Below are 22,893 nucleotides of genomic sequence, written 5' to 3' on the forward strand. Positions count from 1 at the left end.
AATTCCAGGGCTGAACTTTATATTCTGAACTCCATGATTTCTAAAGTATCCAACTGCAGTGGCTGTTCTGTCTGGTGTTAACGATCATGGGTTCCTCTAAACAGTTGTCCAAGGATTTCAGAATATACATGGTTCATTTCCACTAAGAAGGAGAAGGCTAGAAAAACTCTCTCAATGTTTTAAACTACCTATTTACACTGTCAGAAACATTGTTAGAAAATGTAAGATAAATGGAACAGTTCAAGTCAAGGCAAGGTCTGGAAGACCAAGAAGAAATTCTGATAGAATGGCCCGAGACCTGGTGAGAAAACAATTTTGTGTACCTCTACCACTGTCTTTTGAATTGCCAACTGAACCGCTGTTATTTGATGGCCACTAGTCACCAGACTTTAATATTATTGATCTCAAACATGCCATACATGCAAGGACGTTGAATATTTCTGAGCTAGAGGTGTTCTGCCAGGAAGAATATGGAAAAATTCCAAAAGCAAGAATTGAAAGTTTCTTAGCTGGCTACAGGAAGTGTGTTACAAGCTGTTTTAGTTGCCCGATGAGGAGTTACAAAGAACTGACAGGGTTCCCAAACTTTTGCACAGGGCTGTTTTCCTTTATTTAGTATTTTGAAATACTAAAACATTTAAATAAAAAGTAATATTGCTTTAAAATTTGAAGAAATGCGTAATGTTTAACGTTGTACCATTTAGAGGTCAGGTTTGCTTCTGGCTTTTTGACCAGTGGTGCCCACATTTTTACTACAGTAAATAGATACACTATAGTGTATGATTACCTTTTCCCATTCTTCTTTGCCCTCTTCTTTATATTCCACAAAGTATCCAGTAATCTTTGACCCACCATCATTTAGTGGTGGAATCCATTCCAAATCAACAGTTGACTTAGTCCAGTCAGTTACTTTAGGCAAAGGAGGTCCAGGTGGTGCTAGACATAAATAAGACATAAACATAAATGAAATAAACAAAAATGAAAGTATGATATTTTCAAATGCATTGAACAAGAGCAATGCAGAAGTGTAAAAATAAAATTATAGATTAATGACTAAATACATACCAATGGGGTCTCTAGCAGTAACAGTATCTGAAGGTAAGCTTGGAAGCCCACATCCTGCAGCATTGATGGCTATCACACGGAACTGGTATTGGGATCCCTCAATGAGACCAGTCACATTGAAAGACACACCAAGGGGCATTATCCTGATTGGATCACGGTTCACTCTAGCCCAGCGCTTGGATGTTGTCTCTTTGCGCTCCAGCCAATAGCCAGTGACCATAGATCCACCATCATATTCTGGCTCTTCCCAGTTGACAGTCATGGAGTCACGAGTAACATCTGTGACAGTTGGCTTGTCACACTGGCCAGGGACAGCTTTTGAAAAAAGACACAATCGATACCTCAGTTAACCTTCACATTTTGTTGCTGTAATGACCTTGAAAAGGTAATTACATTATAAAAAGAATAATTAAGAATTCATTATTAATTAATTAATAACAAAATCTTTCTACAGAGGGGCTGTTGAATGGCTCATTTGGTTAAGGACTGTGGCCTGGTAGCTCCATAGGGTGACGTGCAATTGGCAATTATGTCATCCAGGGAACAGAAGGGTTCAGATGGATATGGTTAGGCGTTCATTGCTATCTACTGACCCCTGCTGCTCAATCCGGTGACTATAGATTGCAGTCAAAGCTGCCAACTTCAACAAATGTAACTGCAGTTGCACACCATATTCCAAATTGGGGTGGGAATTAGATATGTTCGATGCCAAATTTATTGTTAAAAAAGCCTCTCTACGGGAAAAATCTCACAAGCATTACACTCACTAAAAAGATTTCTGGCTTTCTCAGGTTCACTGTCGAGAGGTGGGCCAACTCCATATTTATTTTGGGCCATAACACGGAACAGATATTCATGGCCCTCTGTTAATCTTTGGACTGTATACAAGCACTCTTTTGGAGCATCAGAAACGTGGACCCAGGACTTCCTGTTGTCTTCCCGTTTTTCAACAACATAGTTTGTGATCGCTGAACCACCATTATCTTTGGGAGGTTGCCAGGAGAGAGTAATTCTTTCAGCAAAGATTTCCTCAAACTTTATGGGTCCAATTGGTGGTCCAGGACGTCCTAAATGGAAAGAATTCAAATTATGGCAAAATGTAATGGTTGAGATTACATTTATAACAAAGACAGAATCAATATAATATTGGTTTTATAAAGAAGATTGATGAATTCCAGCAAAGAACCCAAAAGGATTTGGTAAGTATGAGCATACATAGAAAACAATAGATAAAAATGACTCATTACCTAGGACTGTGAGTCGAATATCTTTTGAGGCCTTGCCAAGGCTGTTACTTGCTGTAAGCGTGTATAGACCAGTATCATCTCTCTTGCTCTGCTGTATTAGCAGTGTGCATTTATCATCAGAGACAAGCTTGTTGACATGTTGATCATATTGTATATCACGCTTATCATCAGTCTTAGCAAGTGAAGCCTTTTTCCAAGTGAGGGTAGGGAATGGACATCCTTTAACCTTAGCAACAATGTTGATATCAGTTCCTTCCACTCCTTCCATTAACTCTTTGAGGTCAATGGTAGGTGGACCTAAAGTGAGTAAAAGTGAGAGCAAGTTATAAAATGCATAATTCTGATTGAAATAAAAATGTCTTCATTTTTAGGTGGAATATTTGTTTTTTTACACACATGTCTGGTCTTTTACAATAATTGGTCCAGCAGTTGCAGATGGTCTGCTTGCACCAGCCTCGTTAACAGCCTTCACACGGAACTCATACTCTCCACCCTCTTTCAGGTCCTCAACCTTGAATGTGGTCTCCTCAACATCACGCTTATTGCACTGTTTCCAGGTCTCCTTTTCCTTTCCACTGGTGTCCCAGCTTAAACGCTCAATGATGTAGTGTGTTACAGGAGCCCCACCATTGTTCTTAGGCGGTACCCAAGTTAGTGTTGCTGTGTCCTTAGTCACAAGGTTAACTTTGACCCTTGTGGGAGGATCAGGTGGATCTTAAAATGGAGAGAAATCAGATTAAAATAATCTTCCTTTTTAAAGGAACATTTAAATTGAACAGAACATACAAAAGTGCATTCAGACATAGCGTGCATGCTGCTGACATACTTTTTAACAGTCGTTCAAAACCCACAATGGCTTTCTGGTTTTGTGGGCCTGTGTGTTTTTTGTCTTGAGTGTTTCCTGCTGCCTCAGTAAAACAGTCAGAAAAGTTGCAAATTCCTTTTACAGGAACAATGAAGCAACTCCAAATATTTTTTGTAGGCTGCATCAACATTGAAGCAGAAGCATTAACTATTCTAGTACATCTCAAAGATACATAGAAAGTGAATTGGCTAAAGAGTCAGTCCCACAACTTTCTCGTGCACACTACTTTCACAGGTTAATTTTTAAATGAGCGGCTTTAAGAATGGTTTTAAATTCAGATACATCTCCAACCAGCACAAAGCATACAGGTGTACAAAACTAGAAAGTGTGTACGTACTTTCACATTCTGGTGAGGTAAATTACGATGTTTCACTATTATCCTAAAAAAGATTCTGTGTCTAAAATACCAGAGAAACGCTACAAGTCTTGTGTTTGCATGCAAAATTCAGCCATGAAAGCATGTGTTTAATTTTCCACACATCACAGATACATTTCTACTTACAGATGGGATCTCTAGCCTTTGCGGGTTCAGTAGTCTCTGCGTGTGGTCCTAATCCTAAGCGATTCTCTGCACGGACACGGAACAGGTATTCCTGCCCCTCAAGGAGGTCAGGGACAACGAAAGCCTGACTAGCACAAGCAGGGTTGACCTTGGTCCAGGCATTTGTTCCTAGAGCCTTCTTCTCAATAAAGTAACTCTTGATTCTCTCACCACCATCATTATCAGGAAGTTTCCATATAAGTCTGCAAGTACCTCTTGTGATATCAGTGACTTTTAAGTCTTTCGGAGGCCCTGGCACATCTGTAATCAAGCCACAAAAGTTTAAGCTATGCTGCCTTAAAACAATTAATTTCACAAAGATGTTACACTAAATCACATTTAAACTCACCAAGTACATTGACTCTAATATTAGCAGATTTCTGGCCAGCCTTGTTTTTGGCTGTGATAGTGTATCTGCCAGAATGGCTTCTGTTGCACATTGGGATCGTGATCACTGATGTTGTGTCAGAAGACTGGACCTGAATAAATAAACGAATATCATGTATATGGCAAATATATAATTTGGTATTCAAATATTTGAAACAATTTTAAAATAGCAATACAGGAATATAAAAAGAAGGCTTACTTCTGAGTCAACTGGGAGGACATGAACACGATCTTTTATTTCTGTCTTTGCTCCTCCTTCAAACTCCCATGAAACTTTTGGCATGGGGCGTCCTTTGAAAGAAGCAGGGATTCTGATTGTTGAACCAGCTGGGCAAAACAGTAGGTCTTGTGCATTAACATCCAGAGTGATCTTTGGCTCCTCTGTGAAGTGGGGAAAAAAACCCATTATCAAGCCATAGCATCAGACGTGAACTAATCTCAACTCATATTTAATTGAGTGTCATTACCTTGCATTTCCTTGACAAGGACATCGTATGTTTTGTGACTTGGCTCAGATTCACCTATATCATTAACTGCAATGACTCTGAACCTGTACTTTTTCAGCTCTCTGAGATTTGGAACAGTGAATTCTGTGGTTGGATGCAGCTGGTCTGCGTCATTCACTCTTGACCATTCTGAGGTACCCTCATCCTGTTTTTCAATTATATAGCCTTTAATAGGACTACCACCATCTTTCTCTGGTGGCTTCCAAGAAAGCGTCACACTGTCCTTGGTTACATCAACAATTTCAGGGGTGGATGGCTTGCCTGGAGGATCTGAGAAACAAGGGAAAGTAGCATAAAAAGAAAAGTAAACACACACACACACATATGTACAGTAGGCTCCAGAACTATTGGCGCCCTTGATAAATAACTGCATTATTCTGTTAGAACACCGAACCAGAAAAGCATACTAAGACTATTTTGCATAAGACATTAAAAAGTATAAAACTTCATTCATCATTTTAAATATAATTAAAAAATTATAAAAATAATTATATAAGGGTATTTCCACAGGTGGTGGGTGCAACAATACAGATTCTGGGGATTCTCATCCATTTCAGTTGTGCAGATGTTTGACGGACCCTGTCGACTGTATTGATACCCAACGCTCTTTACCCTGTTATGGTAACATCAATGGGTGCTCATCAAAGACATTTTATTTTAGTAATGCAATTTGAGCATGATCTATTTCTAACTGTTAAATTAAAGGCAAAAAACATGCTCTTTCTTTCAATGATGAACCAAATTAAGTGATTAATGCTTCAATGTATTTCAGACTGTTCCTATGGCCGGCAACTTCTCGTAGATTTTCATTATTTTCATTTGACCTTTATTCAATGTGTATGTATATGTATGTGTATGTGTGTGTGTGTGTGTGTGTGTGTGTATGTATGTATATATGTATCTGGGGGGGGGGGGTAATTTCACTTACAGAGAGGATCAACAGCTAATGCAGGATCAGATGGTTCACTTGGGGGGCCAACACCAGCAGCATTGCAGGCACATACACGGAATTGGTACTCTGTACCCTCAATGAGACGGGGTACACTGAATTCCCAGCGTTTCAAACCCCGTTTTGAGATGGGAGCCCTGTTCACACGAGCCCAGTAGCCAGATCCTTTCTCTCTCTTCTCAATCCAGTAGCCTGTAATGGCAGATCCTCCATCGTCAAGAGGAGGCTCCCATGTCACCAGCATGGAGTCCTTATAGTGCTCAGCAACGACTGGCTTCCCTGGTGGACCAGCGAGTTTGAAAGGATCCTTGATATCGACAGCTTCTGATTCACAGCCATCACTGATGCCATACCTATTCTGAGCTCTGATTCTAAATTTGTATGTGGCATCAGTTTCCAGATTCCAAGCCTAGAGGAGATATCCACAAATATTGTTGCAGCCACAGTAATATGATACCATAATATGAAAGCTATGTAATCACTACCATTACAGAATTACAGAATACAGAATAAAATGCATTTTTCCTGCAATTGAATCAAGCTTATACAAACCCCAAATTTCCTGTCAATTATGCTGTCATTAATCTGCTCCCAAACAGAGTCCTCCTTCTTTGCATTCCTCTTGTCAATAATGTAATTTGTAATCTCACTGCCTCCATTGTCCACAGGAGCATCCCAGGTCAGGTAACAAGATTCAGCTTTGATATTAGAAATAACAATATTCCGTGGTGGCGTTGGGCGGTCTGTATGGAGGAGAAGAAAATGTGTCTTGAGTCTCTTAACCCTTTCATGCAGATGATAAATCTGGCCAATCCTCTTCTATTTATATAGTGTTCTATTTAAGATTTTATTTATTACTCTGGGTCTGAGAATCAGAGACTTGGAAAAATTCTTAAATGAAGCAATTGACATGTGCACCATTTACTAAACTATGGTCATCTCCATAACTTAGGTATAAAGTGCCACAAATACAAACATCTAGGTGAAAATGCCAAAATGAAGTTGTTTGCCTTAGTTTGCAATATAGAGTCACAAATGTAAAACATATAACACTATACATTTCCTGGATCACACAATCATTGACCACAAGTCAACAAAATCTGAATTGGGTGATATGCAGAACAACTAAAGCTCATCAAGTTACACCAGCTCTGGGGCACATTAAACAATTACCAAAATTGCTTACCTAGCACCTCCACTGTGACAGAGTGATGAACCGATCCAAGGCGGTTTGTGGCCATAACTGTGTAATGTCCTCTGTCCTTTCTATCAGCTTCAGGGACACCAAGGGTGGTTCTAGTCGTTGTTCTGTTCATCATCTCGGACTTGATCGAAAGTGGCTTAGTTGGTTTGTCAATAACCACGTCATCCTTAGACCATTCTACTTTTGGTATTGGAAGCCCTGTAACTTCAGCAGGGATTTCAATGGGTTCTCCTTTCTTGACGGTTAGTGTATCGCCCTTGAAGTACTTCAACATTGTCAAGGTTGGGCCAACTATAAAAGGAATATATTACGCATTGTAATTATAACAAGAAAGATGTTACTATTTTTTCATTCCAACTCACAATACATTTAAACCCACAAAAATAACAAACCTTCATCATCTTGAATGATAACATTTAGTGGAATTGAAGGCTCGCTCTCTCCAATGGCATTTACTGCCCTCACACGGAATTCATACATATGAAGCCCTGAAAGGTTCTCCACTGTCAAGCTGAGGTCCTTGCATATCTCCTTGTTGGCAGGCTCATATGCTGGTGCATCCTTCCTCTTCTTATCAACAAAGTAGCCTAAGATGGGGCTATCACCATCATAACGAGGTGGTTTCCAGCAAAGAGTTACAGATGACTTAGTCCTCTCACTGTAGTCGAATCTCTCTGGGGAAGCTGGTGGACCTTGAATTTAAAAATAAAAATGTTTAAATCAATTATCAGCATAGGTGGGTGCTGAGGAGCTTTAGTACCCCAACTATTTGAGAGGGACAATTTTAATAAAAATAACCGCAAAAATAATATATTCTCTTGCCTAAATGTGCATAATTCAAGCTTTAAACACTTGGGGGTGGAATCTGTGAATTTCTTGTTACCACTATGTACACAGGGTGTTACTATACATGCACAGCAGTGACAAGAATGAACTAATATGGCGTTTAAAACCCATCCTTTAAAGTGAGTGGAATTTGGAAAAATAAGATAAATTTGGTATTCAAAAATCAGATGGTTTGTGTATAATTTAAACAAAGGTAAACATTGTCTGACGTGACAATGGTATGTGCGGGACAGTTGTGACCGAGGCGCAGTATAATTGTAACAACAAAAAATAACTACATAAGTCATTCATATCTGCAATATTTTCCGGGACAAAACATATATTTTTTTTTTGTATGGATGTTTGACCCCTTATGTATCGCCTTTTCTTGACACAATGAAAATGAAATAAAAAAATTAATAAAATAAAATGGTTACTATTCTTGAACCCTTTTGACTACAGGTATAATTTGTGCTTTGTTTTCCAAGAGTCAGAATTACTCGTTACTAGTTACAGAAGCTCAAACACAGTGAAAGTGGAAGCTTCTTCTCTCACTGGAATGATTTTTGACTGGATACAGATTATTATAACTGTTGCAATTAGAAACACAATGGAGCCACAGCCACAACACTTGTCAAATTTTAAATTTGATGACAAAATCACAAAAATGAGCATTCTGGATTGTTTTCTAAGCTATGTCCAGGCAGTTTTCCAAAAAGGACACTTGGAGATTCCAAAAGGACACATTTTTAGAATGAGAAACTATTATCCATTTGGTCCACTGGACCCTTTGTCGTGAAAAGGACACTGACATCACCTTATTTCTTGTATGTGGATTTCCAAAATGCAGAGAATGTGAGGTCGCCCCACACTTTGACCACCCACATGTTACAAAATAAGGAACTGTTGTCGCTAAAGCAATGGCCTCTAAAAATAGGTTATACAAATAAACTGTGAGTTTTAACGCTTTCACAGTATATCCTGTTAGAAAGCAAAAAACCGTCACTGGCCCAGCCCTGCTTTTAGTTGCATAGTTTGTGTGCATTCAAAATATAGGAGTGATGTCTGACATCCATTTAATTGATTACTGAATAGTAGAACGGGCACTGGCAACTGATGATGTTCCCTTTTGCATAATATAGTCAACTGCTATCAACTGCTATCATAACTGACTATGCTTCCTGACAGAAATGGTTGCTAAGTTAGTCTATAGAGGCATGAAGGAGAATTTATTGATTACTGTTGGCCAAGTCTGCTGAAACTGTCAACCTGCTTGTATTGCAAAATAGTCAGGAATGAGTGATGTTAGATGAGGACCCCCAGATATTTTCATAAGCTGGCGCCTATGTCAATCATAAGTATTATGTTTTCACCAATGTCAAAAGTAAACACAGTGCATTGGAAATATAATTTTACCTTTAGGATCCACAGCAAGAATAGGACCAATCACAACCGGGACGCCCAATCCATACTTGTTCTTCGCCATCACACGGAATGTATATTCCTGTCCTTCAACAATACCTAAAATTTCACATTTAGAGGCAGAGGTGTCTATTGGCTGTCTCCATGTGTGCATCTTTGCATCCTTTCTTTCAATGATGAAACCAGTGAGATTGCTTCCACCATCATCTTCAGGATCCGACCAGTTCAAAAATATCATCTTTTTGTTAACAATGACGGGCTTCAGTTCAAGCACAGGCCCGGGAACATCTAGTGAATGCAAGAAAAATAAATAGGTTAAATAAAAGAAAACTAAAACAATGCTGAAAAATACTTATCACACCATTAACCAAGAATTTTGCTTACCCATTACTTCAACTCTGGTCGCAGCAGATTTGGCTCCGCTGCTGTTCTTTGCAGTGATTTGGTACTTGGCAGGATCCTTTCGTGTGATTTTCTCAATAATAAGTATACTGTTTTTGTCAACCGTTTCAATAACAGTGCGGTCTTTGTCAAGTTTTCCTTCATCCTTTGTCCACACAACATATGGTGGAGGTCTGCCCTTCACAAGTGCAGGCAACCTCAGTGTTTCTCCAGCCATGATAGTGACACCATTCCTAACAGAAAGGTCTAGCTCCACAAATGCAGGCTCTGTAGAAGAAATTTGACACGGTAAATTAAATATTGTCTCTCCACTGTTCAATAGAATGCTTAAAGTTATGTTATGGCCAGGGTTTTAGATGGGTTACCTTGAGGATCCCTGGCGATCACAGGATCTGTCATCCCTGGCGGCCCTTCTCCTGCTGCATTGACAGCTATTACACGGATAATGTATTTTGCACCCTCTCTAACTCCATACATAGTAAACTTGTTGTCCTTCCACAGTCTGTCTGTGGCGCGAGACCAGTCTTTTGCTCCAAATAGAACTTTATCCACATGGTACCCAATAATTTCTCCACCACCATTGTCCTTAGGTGGACTCCACTCCACTTCAATGGAGAACTGATTAGTATCAGCAATCCACGGAGTTGGTGGACCAGGTGGTACTTTGAAAATAAAGAAAAAAAAAAACCAATTCATCATAATGCCATTAAAAATACAAAGCAATATTGACATTAATGTATTAATTTAAATCTCCTGGCCTTGACATACCAATTGGATGGTGTGCAGTCTTGGGATCAGATGGTACACTGAACTTTCCAGGTCCAGCTAAGTTTTCAGCACATACTCTGAAGATATAAGTCAAGCCTTCTATCAGACCATCAACTGTAATTTCTCGTGAATTATGTATATTGCGGTTTACTCTGGCCCAGTGGGTGCTGTTGATTTCACGCCGCTCAATCCAATAGCCTAAAATAGGACTGCCATTGTCTTTTGGTTCATTCCAGGTAACAAGCATATTACTGGCAGTAATGTCCTCAATTTCTGGCTTGTCAGGTGCCTCCGGTGGATCTTAAACAGACAGATCCACAAGAAAACGTCATATTGGATTTGGGACATTTTTACTTTGAAAATATAACATTTTATAAAGTCTTGTATTCATTACTTCATTAATATCTTACCAAATGGATTCTTAGCTACAACAGGTGCTGAGACACATGGGCGCCCAGGGCCAAATTTGTTTTCAGCTGCCACACGGAAGATATATTCTTTCCCTTCAATTAGCTTTGTCACTTGGTATTTGCCTCCCCTGAGAGTAGAAGTCAGATTTATCCATCCAATTTCAGCCTTAGAGTTGTCTTTTTGCTCCAGGATGTAGTTCAGGATTTCGCTGCCACCATCATCAACAGGTGGATTCCACTTACAAAGGACAGAGGTACTCCTTATGTCTTCAAAGACAAAATTAACTGGAGGTCCAGGCACATCTAGAAACCAGAGACAGTAACAATATAGTTAAGGAACTGAAGCAACCTCTAGTTATGGGAAATGCACTTCTGCTCATCTGCCCCTACATCAGTGGATACCGGCCACCTTCATCCTACACAATGTTTGCACTGTGTGTTTTGCAGCTGCTGTTTATATCTTTTTTTAAACTTTATCTTCATTCAATTTTGCCTGCACTGGATATCTGACAATTTAATTCTGTTCAGCTTATTTGGTGCAGTGTTTTGTGGAAAATAAGCCTTATAAAGAACAAGGTTTAATGGTTGCGTCATTCAGAAATAGACGTTCTGATCTTGAGTTCTAATCACACTGGTGTGACTGTACGCTTCAGGGACTAGTCCAGTGCTGCAACACCCGTGTGGCTGTACATGTCAAAGGGGTTATGTATGCCAACTTTTTATAATTTATAATAATTTAAATATAATACAATATGATACCTAAAGTTAAATATCTGAATTGGAGATAATATCTTACCAAGCACATTGACTTCACAGGATGCACTTGCAACTCCGTGATCATTTTCCACTGTAATGGTAAACAGACCGTGATCATCTCTAATGGAGTTCTGCACGGTTAACTTTGATTCTCCCTTCCTTTTAAGATCAATGGCAAGACGTTCTTGAAGGGATGGATAGGAAGGCTGCTCGGGTTCCTCAGGAGCATCCTTATCCTTCTTCTTGACAATAGGCTTCTCTGGTCTTTTCTTCATTGGCATTGGGGTAATGGTCCAATTATTCTTCAGCCATGACACAGTAGGATATGGAGATCCAGAGATGACGGCATCCAGTCTAATATCCCCACCTTTTTTGATGGTCAAGCCGGATTGCAGGCTTCCACTAAGGAAAACCTTAGGTGGTTCTGAATTCATACAACACAAAATATATCAGATGACAAATATGAAATGAGTATAAATACCTTTTTACAAAATATATTTAGAAAGCTCATTACAGGACATGTCACAACATACCAGCAGAATCAATAGCCTTGACCAGGGGTGTGCTTTTGGAAGGATCGCTGACTCCAGCAGCGTTTTCAGCACACACACGGTATTGGTATTCCTTGCCTGGTGTCAGGCCTTTGACGGTGTAAGACAAAACGGGCACTAGAAAATCATTGCATCTCTCAAACTTGTCATCACCCTTCTTCATCTTCTCAAGAACGTAGCCCATGATCTTGCATCCACCATCATACAATGGAGGCTTCCAAGTCAGAGTAATGGAGGTTGAACTAGGATTGTGTGTTTCAACATCAACGGGAGGATCTGGGCGCTCTGAAAGTTAGGAAAAGAAAATGAAGGTTACAATTACAATTTTGTCATTTTGATTCATGCTACAGATTATCATGTTTAAACAGAGCCTCTTAAACAGTGCCTGTTAAACATTTATTTATTAATATATACTCACGTTTCTGATCCTCAGCAATCACAGGGTTGCGGAGTTCTATAAACTCTCCACCACCAATCTTGTTCACAGCTTTGACACGGAAGTAATACTCTCCGTTGGGTATAAGGTCTTTGACAGGCCAGCTAAGTTTATTCTCTCCAGACATTACAGCAACATAGGTTCTCCGGCCAGCCTCTCTACGCTGAAGACAATAATGTAGAATGGGGCTGCCACCATCTTTATCTGGAGGTTCCCATGAGATCTTGCAGGAATTCTTAGTGATGTCACTGGCAGAAATATCTTTACATGGACCAGGCAAACCTATAAAATACAATAAGGTATACAGTACACAATATCATGTTGAACGTTTAATTTTACCAATTGAAATAAATAGTTCATTTGATTTGAAATGGCTGTTCTTTAGGTAGATGGCCAGCTGCAAATCTTTGCTAGTTTAAAAAAAGTTAGCTGACAAATTATGATGATCAATGGCTTACTGTGGCAAATATGAGAGTGTCGATAAAAACAAGTGAATGTCCCTTCAAATAATGCTGTTCCCTGCTCTCTCTTCATAACCATGTGTCTCATTTTATGTTGGTGTTGTATCACATTATCAAGTCAAATGGCAGTAAGGAATGATGCCGCCTTTAATCAAATTTCAAAATGCTTGACATAGTATGATGGCTTGAGGAAATGACAATACATGAAACAGGGCATCTGATACACAAACTTACCAACAACTTTAACATTAATTGTTCCGGTGGTTGATCCAAGCTTGTTCTGCAGGTTTATGGTATATGTGCCAGCATCAGCATGCAAGGAGTTTGCAACTTCCAAGTGAGTTGCAAGATACTCAGATCTGAAGGTGAGCCTATTGTCAGCCTTAAGTTCCTTTCCATCTTTGTGCCAAGACACCTTGGGCTGTGGTACAGCTCTATACACAACAGGGAGATGCAATTTCTCACCCTCCACCACAACAACATCTTGACTCTGTATTTCAAGGGTAGGGTTGCCTAGAACATAAAAGATAAAACAACAGTGAGGATTTTATTCTGAAAAATATCACAAAAATGTGTTGATATCAAATGCTCCTTACAATCAGCATCTTTTGCGAAGACATTTTCTGAAATGTCTGAGGGCTCGCTGACACCAACAGCATTGACTGCACGAACTCTCATGATGTACTCTTTCTCTGGGATGAGGTTTTCATCTGCCTTGTATTTGAGCTCTTTTACAGGTCGGGAGTTGATTCTCATCCACTTTTCAGTGCCAGCTTCACAGAGCTCAATGTTGTAGCCCATGATGGGACTGCCGCCATTATTCTCTGGCGGTTTCCATGCAATGGAGATGTGGTTTCTGCCAGCATCAGTGATGTGCAGCTCCAGAGGAGGAGATGGTGGACCTGGGACATAAGTTATTGTTCATGAAAAATCTGTCTGTTTTCTTATACTGGTAAAAATAATACTGCTGAATCATAAAATACACAACATACCCGTTGGATCTTCAATTGTCAGAATGTCTGTTGGTTCACTTGGGTGTCCACAACCAGCTTCATTCTCAGCACGGACCTGGAACTGAACCTCAGTTCCTTCAATAACATCTGTAACTCTATATGTGCAGTCTGGTCCTGGTGTCTTTGCAGCCTTCACCCAGCGAGTACCCAGCTTTTCTTTCTTCTCAATTACGTATCTACCAGACAGAACGCATTTCAGGTTTTTAAATGTCAAACAGTTATATCACACAGAATAACAGCTTCCCTATATAGAGATATTTTACCTTTTAATAGGTCTACCACCATCATTCTTAGGAGCTTCCCATTTAAGGTCAACATGTGTCTTTGTCACCCCTTCCACAGTCAGAGCATATGGTGGTCCAGGGGTAGCTGAAAAAAATAAAGGTGAAGAATGCCATTGAAATTGCTTCCTTGTAACAGGGTGTGAATAAGCCCTTTTAAATATATCCAGAACAAGAATTCCTAACAATGGTCCGGGGGGGCCAGAGTTTGTGTTGATTTTCCACTGTCACCCACAACTTAATTGATCAATTAAATAAGTTCAATACATAATTAACTCTCCTCACATGATTTTCTGGGCCTGGACATGTTGCTGACCAAATTTGGAAAACAGAAAAACAAGATAGAACACTGTCGGCCATGGTTATTCTATCCAAATAGTTAAAAGAAATGTATATCTGCTATTTATTTTATTCGCTTCCAGACATGTAACAGGCTGATACTTTGATCCAAATATTTATACATATAATACATATAATACATATAATATATAATATATCACTATATTATTTTTAGATTCATGTTAAATCAGTGAAACTTCACCGACATTTTTATTTCAAATCTTAATTTGAATATGGCAAATATGGAACATTTAGCGCCACTTAGGAGAACTCATAGTGGTAAGATTAAATGTTTCGTGAATACTGCCCCATGTTTTGAAATTATCTACTGAAAACTGCAACATATATTTGCTGTGTTGGTAGTTCATGAGAGGGATACAACTTTGCACATTAAAACAAAAACTTTTTGAACAGTTTTAGTGTTCAAAACTAGTATAAATAGCGTTGACAATGTAATGGTAGAGAGATGCTTTTAAGCTTCTGCTGTTAGCAATAACATATAAGCATTAGGGTTCTGCCAATTTAAAAGTTTATCAAATTTCCAGTGAATATTTTAGTGAAATATTTTATTTTGTGTCACATTTTACACATATGTAGTGCCCTGTGATAAAGGTTTACCTAAATGTTATATGTCACAATTAAGAAACATGATTTATTTATAGAGGAAAAAGCCTTACTGAAAGTGTCTTTGGCCAGTACTGAGTCCTCCATTTCACAATATTCACTTTGTCCGACAGCATTCTCAGCTGCAACTCGGAACAAATACAAAGATCCCTCATTTAGAGGAGTGACTGTATATTTGGTTTCCTTCACAGTGGTGTCCACTGCCTGCCAGCCCTTGCGCCTTGCATCTCTCTTCTCCACAATGTAGTTTGTGATAGGAGATCCCCCATCTTTCTCAGGAGCTGTCCATTTCAGGTCAGCACTGTTTTTGCTAACATTAAGCACCGTGAGCCAACGTGGGGGTGACGGGGGAACTGTAAAATAAAATAAAAATGTTAATGACTCTGATGATTGCCATATTAGCAACAAAATATTTGAAAACACTTCAAGTTCAATTTCAAAATAACTTACAGAATCTTTCTTTGCAGAGAACAGGATCACTGGGTTCACTGGGTTCGCTCTCTCCAGCACAATTGACAGCTCTTACACGGAAGGAATACTCTTCCTTCTCCATCAGTTCTTTCAGGAAGTGGTCAAGCCTAGGCACACCCTCAGCCACACGGACCCAGTCTACATTTCCACTCTTCAGCATTTCAATTACGTAGGACTCAATCTTGGCCCCACCATCATGTTCAGGTTTAGTCCATTGCAGGAAGGCGGTGGTCTTCGTAACATCTTTGACAGTTGGCTTCCCAGGAGGCCAAGGAGGATCTGTGATAGGACATAGTTCAGTTTAATCAATTTTGGCATTATTTTGTAGAATACTGTTTGCAATTTCCCAAAATGTCCATAGCTAAGCAATACTGATCTGTTCTGAATTCACATAACATACAGTGGGCTCCAGAATTATTGGCACCCACTCAAAGTAAACTAAAAAATAATACAGTTATTTACATAAGCTTTATTTTCTAACTTGCATAAAGTAGTGCACTTTCCTCAAAACACAGGTTCCATAATTATTGGCATCCCCGGTTTAATACTTTGTGCAAACACCCTGGCAAAGACGACAGCCATGAGTCTTTCACTATAATTTGTGATGAATTTAGATTCATTCATTTAGATTCTTTCAGAATCAGAGACATCCCCTCTTCAGTTCAGACCACAGGTTTTTCTGGGGATTTATGTCTGGAGACAGAGGCAATTGCAGAACATGGTTGTTGTTTTTACTTAACCATTCCTGTCTGGATGTTGTTGTATGCTTGGAGTCATTGTCCTGCTGGGCAATCTACCTACGACAAAGACTTGGCTTACGAGCAGAGGCAACCAGATTTCCACCAAAGATTTCCTGGTACTTTGTTGAATGGACCACTGGCAGCAAAAAACATCCAAAACATTAATGACCCACTGCCGTATTTGACAGTAGGTATGAGGTGCCTCTCCTTGTATGAATTCAATTTTTCTGCCAAATGTGACCATAGCACTCTCTTCCAGTCTTCAAGTCTTCTTGGGTAAGTCTCTACAAGCTTTGCACACTTGGATTTGGGTAGTTTATCCCATTCTTCCTGACAGATCCTCTCAAGCTCCATCTGTGAACTGCCATCTTCAGGTCTCTCCACAGATGTTCTATGGGGTTTAAATATAGGCTTTTGCTGGGCAACTCAAGGACAGAGAGTGACTTGTCCCGAAGCCACTCCAGCGTTGTCTTGCTGTATGCTTTGGGTTATTATCATGCTGAAAGACGACCATCTCTGCAGGGGACTTCCGAAGCTCTATTAGAGTGACCTTTGGGTTCTTGGTCACGTCCCTGACCAAAGCTTGTCTTGACTAGTAACTCAGTTTGGCCCAACTCAAGTCTTGGTGATTCCAAACTTCTTCCTCATGGTAGCACTCAAAGCTTTAGAAATGGTTTTATACCCTTGCCCTGATCTATACCACAATTGTATGGAGGAGATCTACAGAGAATTCCTTGGACTTCATGGCTTGGTTTTTGTCCTGACATGCAGTGTGAATGGTGGGACAAACAGGTGTGTGCCTTTCTGAACTATGTCCAATCAATTCAAGTTGCCACAGGTCAAGTTCTTGACTCATCTCAAGGATACTTAAAGCAAATAGGATGCACCTGACCATAATTTGGAGTGCTACAGCAAAATAAAATTTTATTTTATTTTTTGATTTTTTAAAAACTTGCTAAAATTTATTTTTAAACTCTGTAATTATGAGTGTAGATTATAGATCCATTTGAAAATGTATAAATATACAACACAAAGTGTGCAAAAAGTGAAAGGGTCTGAATACTTTCTGAAGCCACTGTATATATACAGTATATATAGCATTACATTACATTACATTACATTATTGGCATTTGGCAGACACTCTTATCCAGAGCGACATACAGTTGATTAGACTAAGCAGGAGACAATCCTCCCCTGGAGCAATGCAGGGTTAAGGGCCTTGCTCAAGGGCCCAACAGCTGTGCGGATCTGATTGTGGCTACACTGGGATTCGAACCACCAACCTCATGTTTCCCAGTCATTTACCTTAACCACTACGCTACAGGCCGCCACATTGATGTCTTAATGTTTCTTAAGGTTCTTACCAATTGCATCCTTAACCAAGATCAGGTTGGTCTCCTTGCTTGGTTTTCCAGGTCCAGCGAGATTTTCAGCCAAGACACGGAACTTGTACTTCTTCTTTGTGGGCAGTCCTTTCACTCTACAAATAAACATTTTAAGTATTAGAACCATAGAAAGAAAGACAGTCAGACAGATGAATAGGCAGGCAGACAGGCAAGACATAGAGATAGATAGACAGAATGTACACTTGATTATTAAACCTTATCATCTGAATCAGGTCCACAGTGAATCACCCAGAATTATAAATTGCTACCTGAATGTGGTGTCCTTGATGGGCAGCTTGTTACATCTGATCCATTTATCACTGTCTGGGTCTAATCTCTCCACCCAATACCCAGTTATAGGGCTGCCACCATCCTCAGTGGGCTCATACCATGTCAAGGTCAGAGAGTCCTTTGCAATATCTGAGGGCTCCAGCTTAGTTGGAGGACCCGGTGGATCTAAAATACAAAGACACATTTAAAAAAGCCAATACCACTGCAGTTAATAACAAAAAAATTACTTATCAGATAATGAAATAAATACTACATTATCAACTGTATACCAAAAGTAAACCATAAATTCCTTACCAAAGGAGTACCGGGCCACTATTGGAACATGTTCTGCTGCAGGACCAATGCCATACTGGTTCTCAGCAAACACTCTGAAGACATATTCTTTTTGAGCAACCAAGTTGCAAGCCTTGAACGTGGTCGGCTTTATAGTAGAAGAGAGTTTGTGCCAGACTTGACTGTCAGTAGCCCTCCGCTCCACAATGTAATTGGTGACCTTTGAGCCACCATCATCTCTGGGAGGGTTCCAAGCCAGTAAGCAGGACTCGTTGGTGATATCAGAGATGTCAAATGCAGCTGGAGGCCCAGGCTTATCTGTTGAAATCATTGAAAAAAATTATGTATTACTAAATATATTACTAGTAGACAAACAATGTTTAGCATTTATCATCTCTGTTGATGGAATCATTAAACAATTATACCAAGAATGTTAACATCCACTGTTGCAGTAGCTCGGCCACTGCTATTTACAGCTTCAATGATATAGGTAGCTGTGTCGTCTCTCTTGGTCTTGGCTACTGCGAGTGTGGAGTGACCAGGCTTGGTTTCGATGGAGACTCTGTCATCTGGTTTCAGGACAAGATCAGCCTTGGTCCAGGTGATTTTGGGCTCTGGTTTTCCCGTTACATCAGCGGGCAGCTCAATCTTGGTCCCAGCCTTTGCAGTCAAACCAGCGAGCAGTTTGACATCCAGATTAATCTCAGGAGCCACTATTGGGAGGTACAGAAACACAGTTGGCTTCCTACTTCATCACCAGAGGCACAGAAAGGAAATAAAAGGTCAACTTAATGAAGCTTGTACCTTTCGGGTCCACAGCCAGGATCTCATCTGTAGCTCTGCAAGGTCTGCTAGCCCCCAGTTTGTTCACGGCTTTAACACGGTAGGCATACCACTGACCCTCTGTGAGACCAGTCACTTGGAATCTACAGGAGGATTTAAGATTCTTAAGCTGCTCTCACATGACAAGAATCAAATGCAGTGTTAAAATCCTGGGTTTATCCAAAAATGTCAACAAAGTACCCAGGCTAGCCCAATTAGGAGGTTTATGTTGCTAGTAGCGATCATATCGAATAGCAAACTATAGTAGTTCTGGTAGCCCCACCTGACAACCTATCTGCCTCCAGTAGTTTTTATTTTTGGACTATAGCTCAGGAACTCTGACGCGGAATATGTGCAAGCAGCTTTAGTAAGACATTCCAGCCTTTCCTCAGCTACTTTGTCTTTGAAAACTTCACCTGCATTGACAATATATTTGAACTTACTTGAGGTCAGGCACAGCATCTCCACAGGGCTCCCATTTGTCAGTGCCACGTTGGCACTTTTCAACAATGTAGCCCTTAATTGCAGAGCCACCATCATACTTTGGAGGCTCCCAGGATAGGAAGATTCCATTGGCAGACTTGTCTCTCCATTTCAAATTCTCAGGTGGGTCTGGCACAGCTGAAATAATTTTTAAAAAGCACCATGTAATTGCATACTTTTAAAATCCTATAGAATTTGCTGATGAGTGACATTGAAAACACTTACTGGCTGGGGAAGACACATTCACTGGTTCATCGAGGTAGGCAGGCTCTCCAGGGCCACACTTGTTGCAGGCTACAACTCTGAATAAGTACTCTTTGCCTTCAATTACATCTGTTACAGTATACTCCAAGTCTTGTACACCAGCAATGACCTAGACGACATTTGTAGAAGCATTAATTCAGCAAGTTTCCTGAGCAAGTTTCTTGAGAGAATTAAAAAAGCTTGATAATTGTTATTGCACAGTACAAACTATAAAATATTTGTTAAATATTTTTCAACATATTTAAAAATATTCCTACAAACCTTGACCCATGTCTTGCGAGACACATCACGCTTTTCAATCTGGTAGCCTGTCAGTGGACTTCCGCCATCATGTTCTGGTGCCTCCCACATCAGATGAACATGCCTTCTTGTCACCTCTGCAGCTTTGAAGTCTCTGGGTGCACTTGGGGAAGCTGAACATACATAAGAGAAACAATGCATAAAAAACAGGAATAAGTCCTTGCAAATTCTATCTGTTATTGTCATTAATATAATTTGAACTGCATTGCACTGATATAATATTACATACCGATGACATTCACGGCAATTTCTCCTGAGACTGTGCTCACATCGTTCTCCAGGTGAACTGTGTACCTGCCCTTGTCTGGGCGCACACTGGGAGTAATAACTAGCTCTGTGAAGGTTGCCTTGGTAGTCATAGAGACACGGTCTCCTGGGGTCAATGTTGTGTCTCCCACACTCCACTTGACTGTTGGTATGGGGTACCCAGTAATGGGAATGCGAATAGCAAGGGGGTGAGGGACAATCACTTCCAGGCCATCCTTGAATGCACTGAGATCCATAGTAGGGGCAACTATAAGAGAAGAATCAACATCAATATTATGATCATGAAAGGGACGCTGAAGTAAATGTGAAGCTGCATTTAAATAAAAAAAGTTTTACTTACAATGTGGATCATCAGCCAGAAGAGGTCCAATTGTGTCAGCTGGGTCTGAAATTCCAGCTGCATTCTCTGCAAACACTTTGTACAGGTACTTCTGACCATGTTTCAGGCCATACACCTGAGCAAAGCAAGAGATTGTTGCACAGTACATGTTAACTTTGACATTGTGTAGGGAAGTTTCTCTGCAATGTCTATGCTTCTATATCTGTTTACTCAAACATTCCAGAACTACTGTATCCCCCACTTCCTTTCTGGATCTCCAGACTTCTCACCTCTGACACCCCCAACTCTAAGATCAAAGCTTACATGACACATAGAGTGTTGACAACATCTTTGCATATAGCTGAAGCATTATACCAGATGCTTTCGCATTGTAAACCACAGGCAAGGTGTTGACCCCCTGCTGTTTGATGGCCTTTGATCGCAAAGATGCATATGCACATCACAGATGCGAGCTGCAATTGAGCGAGGGAAAACATGACGCCATGGTATTTTAAATAAATATAGTCATAAGGTTATGTTACTAAGTTACATCATAGTTCCAATTTTACCCTCTTTAAGCTATCTACCGAAGTGGGCCTATGATTGTAACATACATTTGGGTCAAATAGAATTAAAAAAATGTTTGAGCAGTAATACCAATACATTTCATGTTTTGTTTGTCACTACAGATAACCTTATATGTAAAGCATTGCATGGTGCCATACTGTGCCAGCATCTTTATCCAGGATTACAACTAAGCTGATTATGTTCTGTATAATGTATTATTAAGACTCAAGTCAAACAGAGACATCTGAAGTCATAATTGTGGAGGGTGAATGCGCTCTAGATAATTCTCTTGTTATTCTGGGTTCAGTGTGAATGCTTGGCCACTAACAGGGCAACTGAAAGTGACCGCTATACATCAATTCATAAAACTTGAGTTGCAATTATATTTAATACTGGACAGTATTATCAATCCAACAATTGCGAAAAAAAGGGAAAAAATTAGATCATGGGATGCAATTTTAGATAGCTAAATACCTTGTAGTAAAGGTCCTGGCAGAGGCGGGCATTACATCTGAGCCACTTATCTGTACCATCTTCACATTTCTCAATGATGTAGCCTGTGATCATACTGCCTCCATCTTTCAAGGGGGTGTCCCATGTCAACTGGACAGTGTCCTTTGTCTGGTCAGAGTATTTAAAATTCAATGGTGGGCTTGGCCTCTCTGAAATTTGGATGAAGAAATGATAGTTTACACTTATGAACATTTATTCTGTATCTACACAATGATTAGATATTTTTGACATGACCAACCAATGGGGTCCATGATCTTCACTGGATTAGTGGCCGCACTTGGCTTTCCAACTCCAGCCCTGTTTTCAGCTCTAACACGGAAAATGTACTCCTTGTTCTCCACAACTTCATTGATTGTGGCCGTGCGGTCCTCAGGTTTGGTCACCATAACTGGTGCCCACTTCACAGATGTACGGTCTCGCAGCTCAATGATGTAAGAAGTGATTTCAGAACCACCATCAAACAATGGGGGTTCCCAGGACACGGTTGCACCAAATTTATTTACATTTCCAACCTCAACATTCTGTGGTGCATCAGGAACATCTACAAGGCAAGGGAGGAATATAAGTTATTTCATTAGCACTCCCTGACTTATGTTAGGATTGCATACATAAAATAATTATGAATATATCAGATGCATTGCTGATATATTCATGAATGTTAAGAACCAAAAATAAACGCAGTGCTTACCAAACTTGTTCTTGGCTTGGACAGGTTTGTCCGTCTCCACATTTGGTCCACTGCCCACCCTGTTACGGGCACATACACGGAAGAGGTACATGGAGTCCCTCTGTAGTCCTGTCACACAATACTCGGTACCATCAACATGATCAGTGGCCAGGGTCCATGTCTTGCGCTTCACATCACGCCTCTCCACCACATAGGCAATGATTTTGCTCCCGCCATCAGTCTCAGGCTCATCCCAGGCAAGACTGACCTCCCCATCAGCTGTGTCCACAACATTCAGGTGCTTAACAGGTCCAGGAACATCTGTTAATGACAAAGGATTTCATTAAAATCTTAGATATGTTACGGTGCTCAACTAATAATTCTTGCTGATTAATTTTTTATTGTATGTACTGTGTAATATGAAACAAAAAGACTTCCTTCCATCCATCCATCCATCCATCCATCCATCCATCCATCCA

The 22,893-nt window shown here is 40.0% G+C and overlaps 1 protein-coding gene across 7 annotated transcripts in view; it reads right to left on the reverse strand.

Moving 5' to 3' along the window:
• LOC133123817 (titin-like) overlaps positions 1–22,893 on the reverse strand; it is a 208,738-nt gene that overhangs the window by 70,402 nt on the left and 115,443 nt on the right. For all 7 annotated transcript variants that reach the window (XM_061234427.1, XM_061234424.1, XM_061234426.1 and 4 more), the window contains 40 exons: positions 22,436–22,735; positions 21,986–22,288; positions 21,709–21,896; positions 20,689–20,803; positions 20,311–20,595; positions 20,043–20,194; positions 19,743–19,890; positions 19,478–19,655; positions 19,017–19,138; positions 18,638–18,925; positions 18,234–18,530; positions 17,918–18,104; positions 17,628–17,743; positions 15,503–15,802; positions 15,106–15,405; positions 14,072–14,177; positions 13,788–13,984; positions 13,392–13,697; positions 13,030–13,308; positions 12,317–12,616; positions 11,881–12,183; positions 11,388–11,771; positions 10,592–10,894; positions 10,182–10,481; positions 9,779–10,075; positions 9,396–9,680; positions 9,006–9,299; positions 7,157–7,456; positions 6,747–7,055; positions 6,113–6,303; positions 5,540–5,969; positions 4,573–4,881; positions 4,305–4,486; positions 4,068–4,197; positions 3,680–3,979; positions 2,709–3,026; positions 2,313–2,609; positions 1,833–2,132; positions 1,066–1,380; positions 788–936 (listed from right to left, as the gene is read on the reverse strand). In XM_061234427.1, coding sequence (XP_061090411.1) covers positions 788–936; positions 1,066–1,380; positions 1,833–2,132; positions 2,313–2,609; positions 2,709–3,026; positions 3,680–3,979; positions 4,068–4,197; positions 4,305–4,486; positions 4,573–4,881; positions 5,540–5,969; positions 6,113–6,303; positions 6,747–7,055; positions 7,157–7,456; positions 9,006–9,299; positions 9,396–9,680; positions 9,779–10,075; positions 10,182–10,481; positions 10,592–10,894; positions 11,388–11,771; positions 11,881–12,183; positions 12,317–12,616; positions 13,030–13,308; positions 13,392–13,697; positions 13,788–13,984; positions 14,072–14,177; positions 15,106–15,405; positions 15,503–15,802; positions 17,628–17,743; positions 17,918–18,104; positions 18,234–18,530; positions 18,638–18,925; positions 19,017–19,138; positions 19,478–19,655; positions 19,743–19,890; positions 20,043–20,194; positions 20,311–20,595; positions 20,689–20,803; positions 21,709–21,896; positions 21,986–22,288; positions 22,436–22,735 — 10,163 coding nt within the window. The remainder of the gene's footprint in view (positions 1–787; positions 937–1,065; positions 1,381–1,832; positions 2,133–2,312; positions 2,610–2,708; positions 3,027–3,679; positions 3,980–4,067; positions 4,198–4,304; positions 4,487–4,572; positions 4,882–5,539; positions 5,970–6,112; positions 6,304–6,746; positions 7,056–7,156; positions 7,457–9,005; positions 9,300–9,395; positions 9,681–9,778; positions 10,076–10,181; positions 10,482–10,591; positions 10,895–11,387; positions 11,772–11,880; positions 12,184–12,316; positions 12,617–13,029; positions 13,309–13,391; positions 13,698–13,787; positions 13,985–14,071; positions 14,178–15,105; positions 15,406–15,502; positions 15,803–17,627; positions 17,744–17,917; positions 18,105–18,233; positions 18,531–18,637; positions 18,926–19,016; positions 19,139–19,477; positions 19,656–19,742; positions 19,891–20,042; positions 20,195–20,310; positions 20,596–20,688; positions 20,804–21,708; positions 21,897–21,985; positions 22,289–22,435; positions 22,736–22,893) is intronic.

This window comes from Conger conger, chromosome 3 (assembly GCF_963514075.1).
Source record: "Conger conger chromosome 3, fConCon1.1, whole genome shotgun sequence".
Taxonomy (NCBI): Eukaryota; Metazoa; Chordata; class Actinopteri; order Anguilliformes; family Congridae; genus Conger; species Conger conger.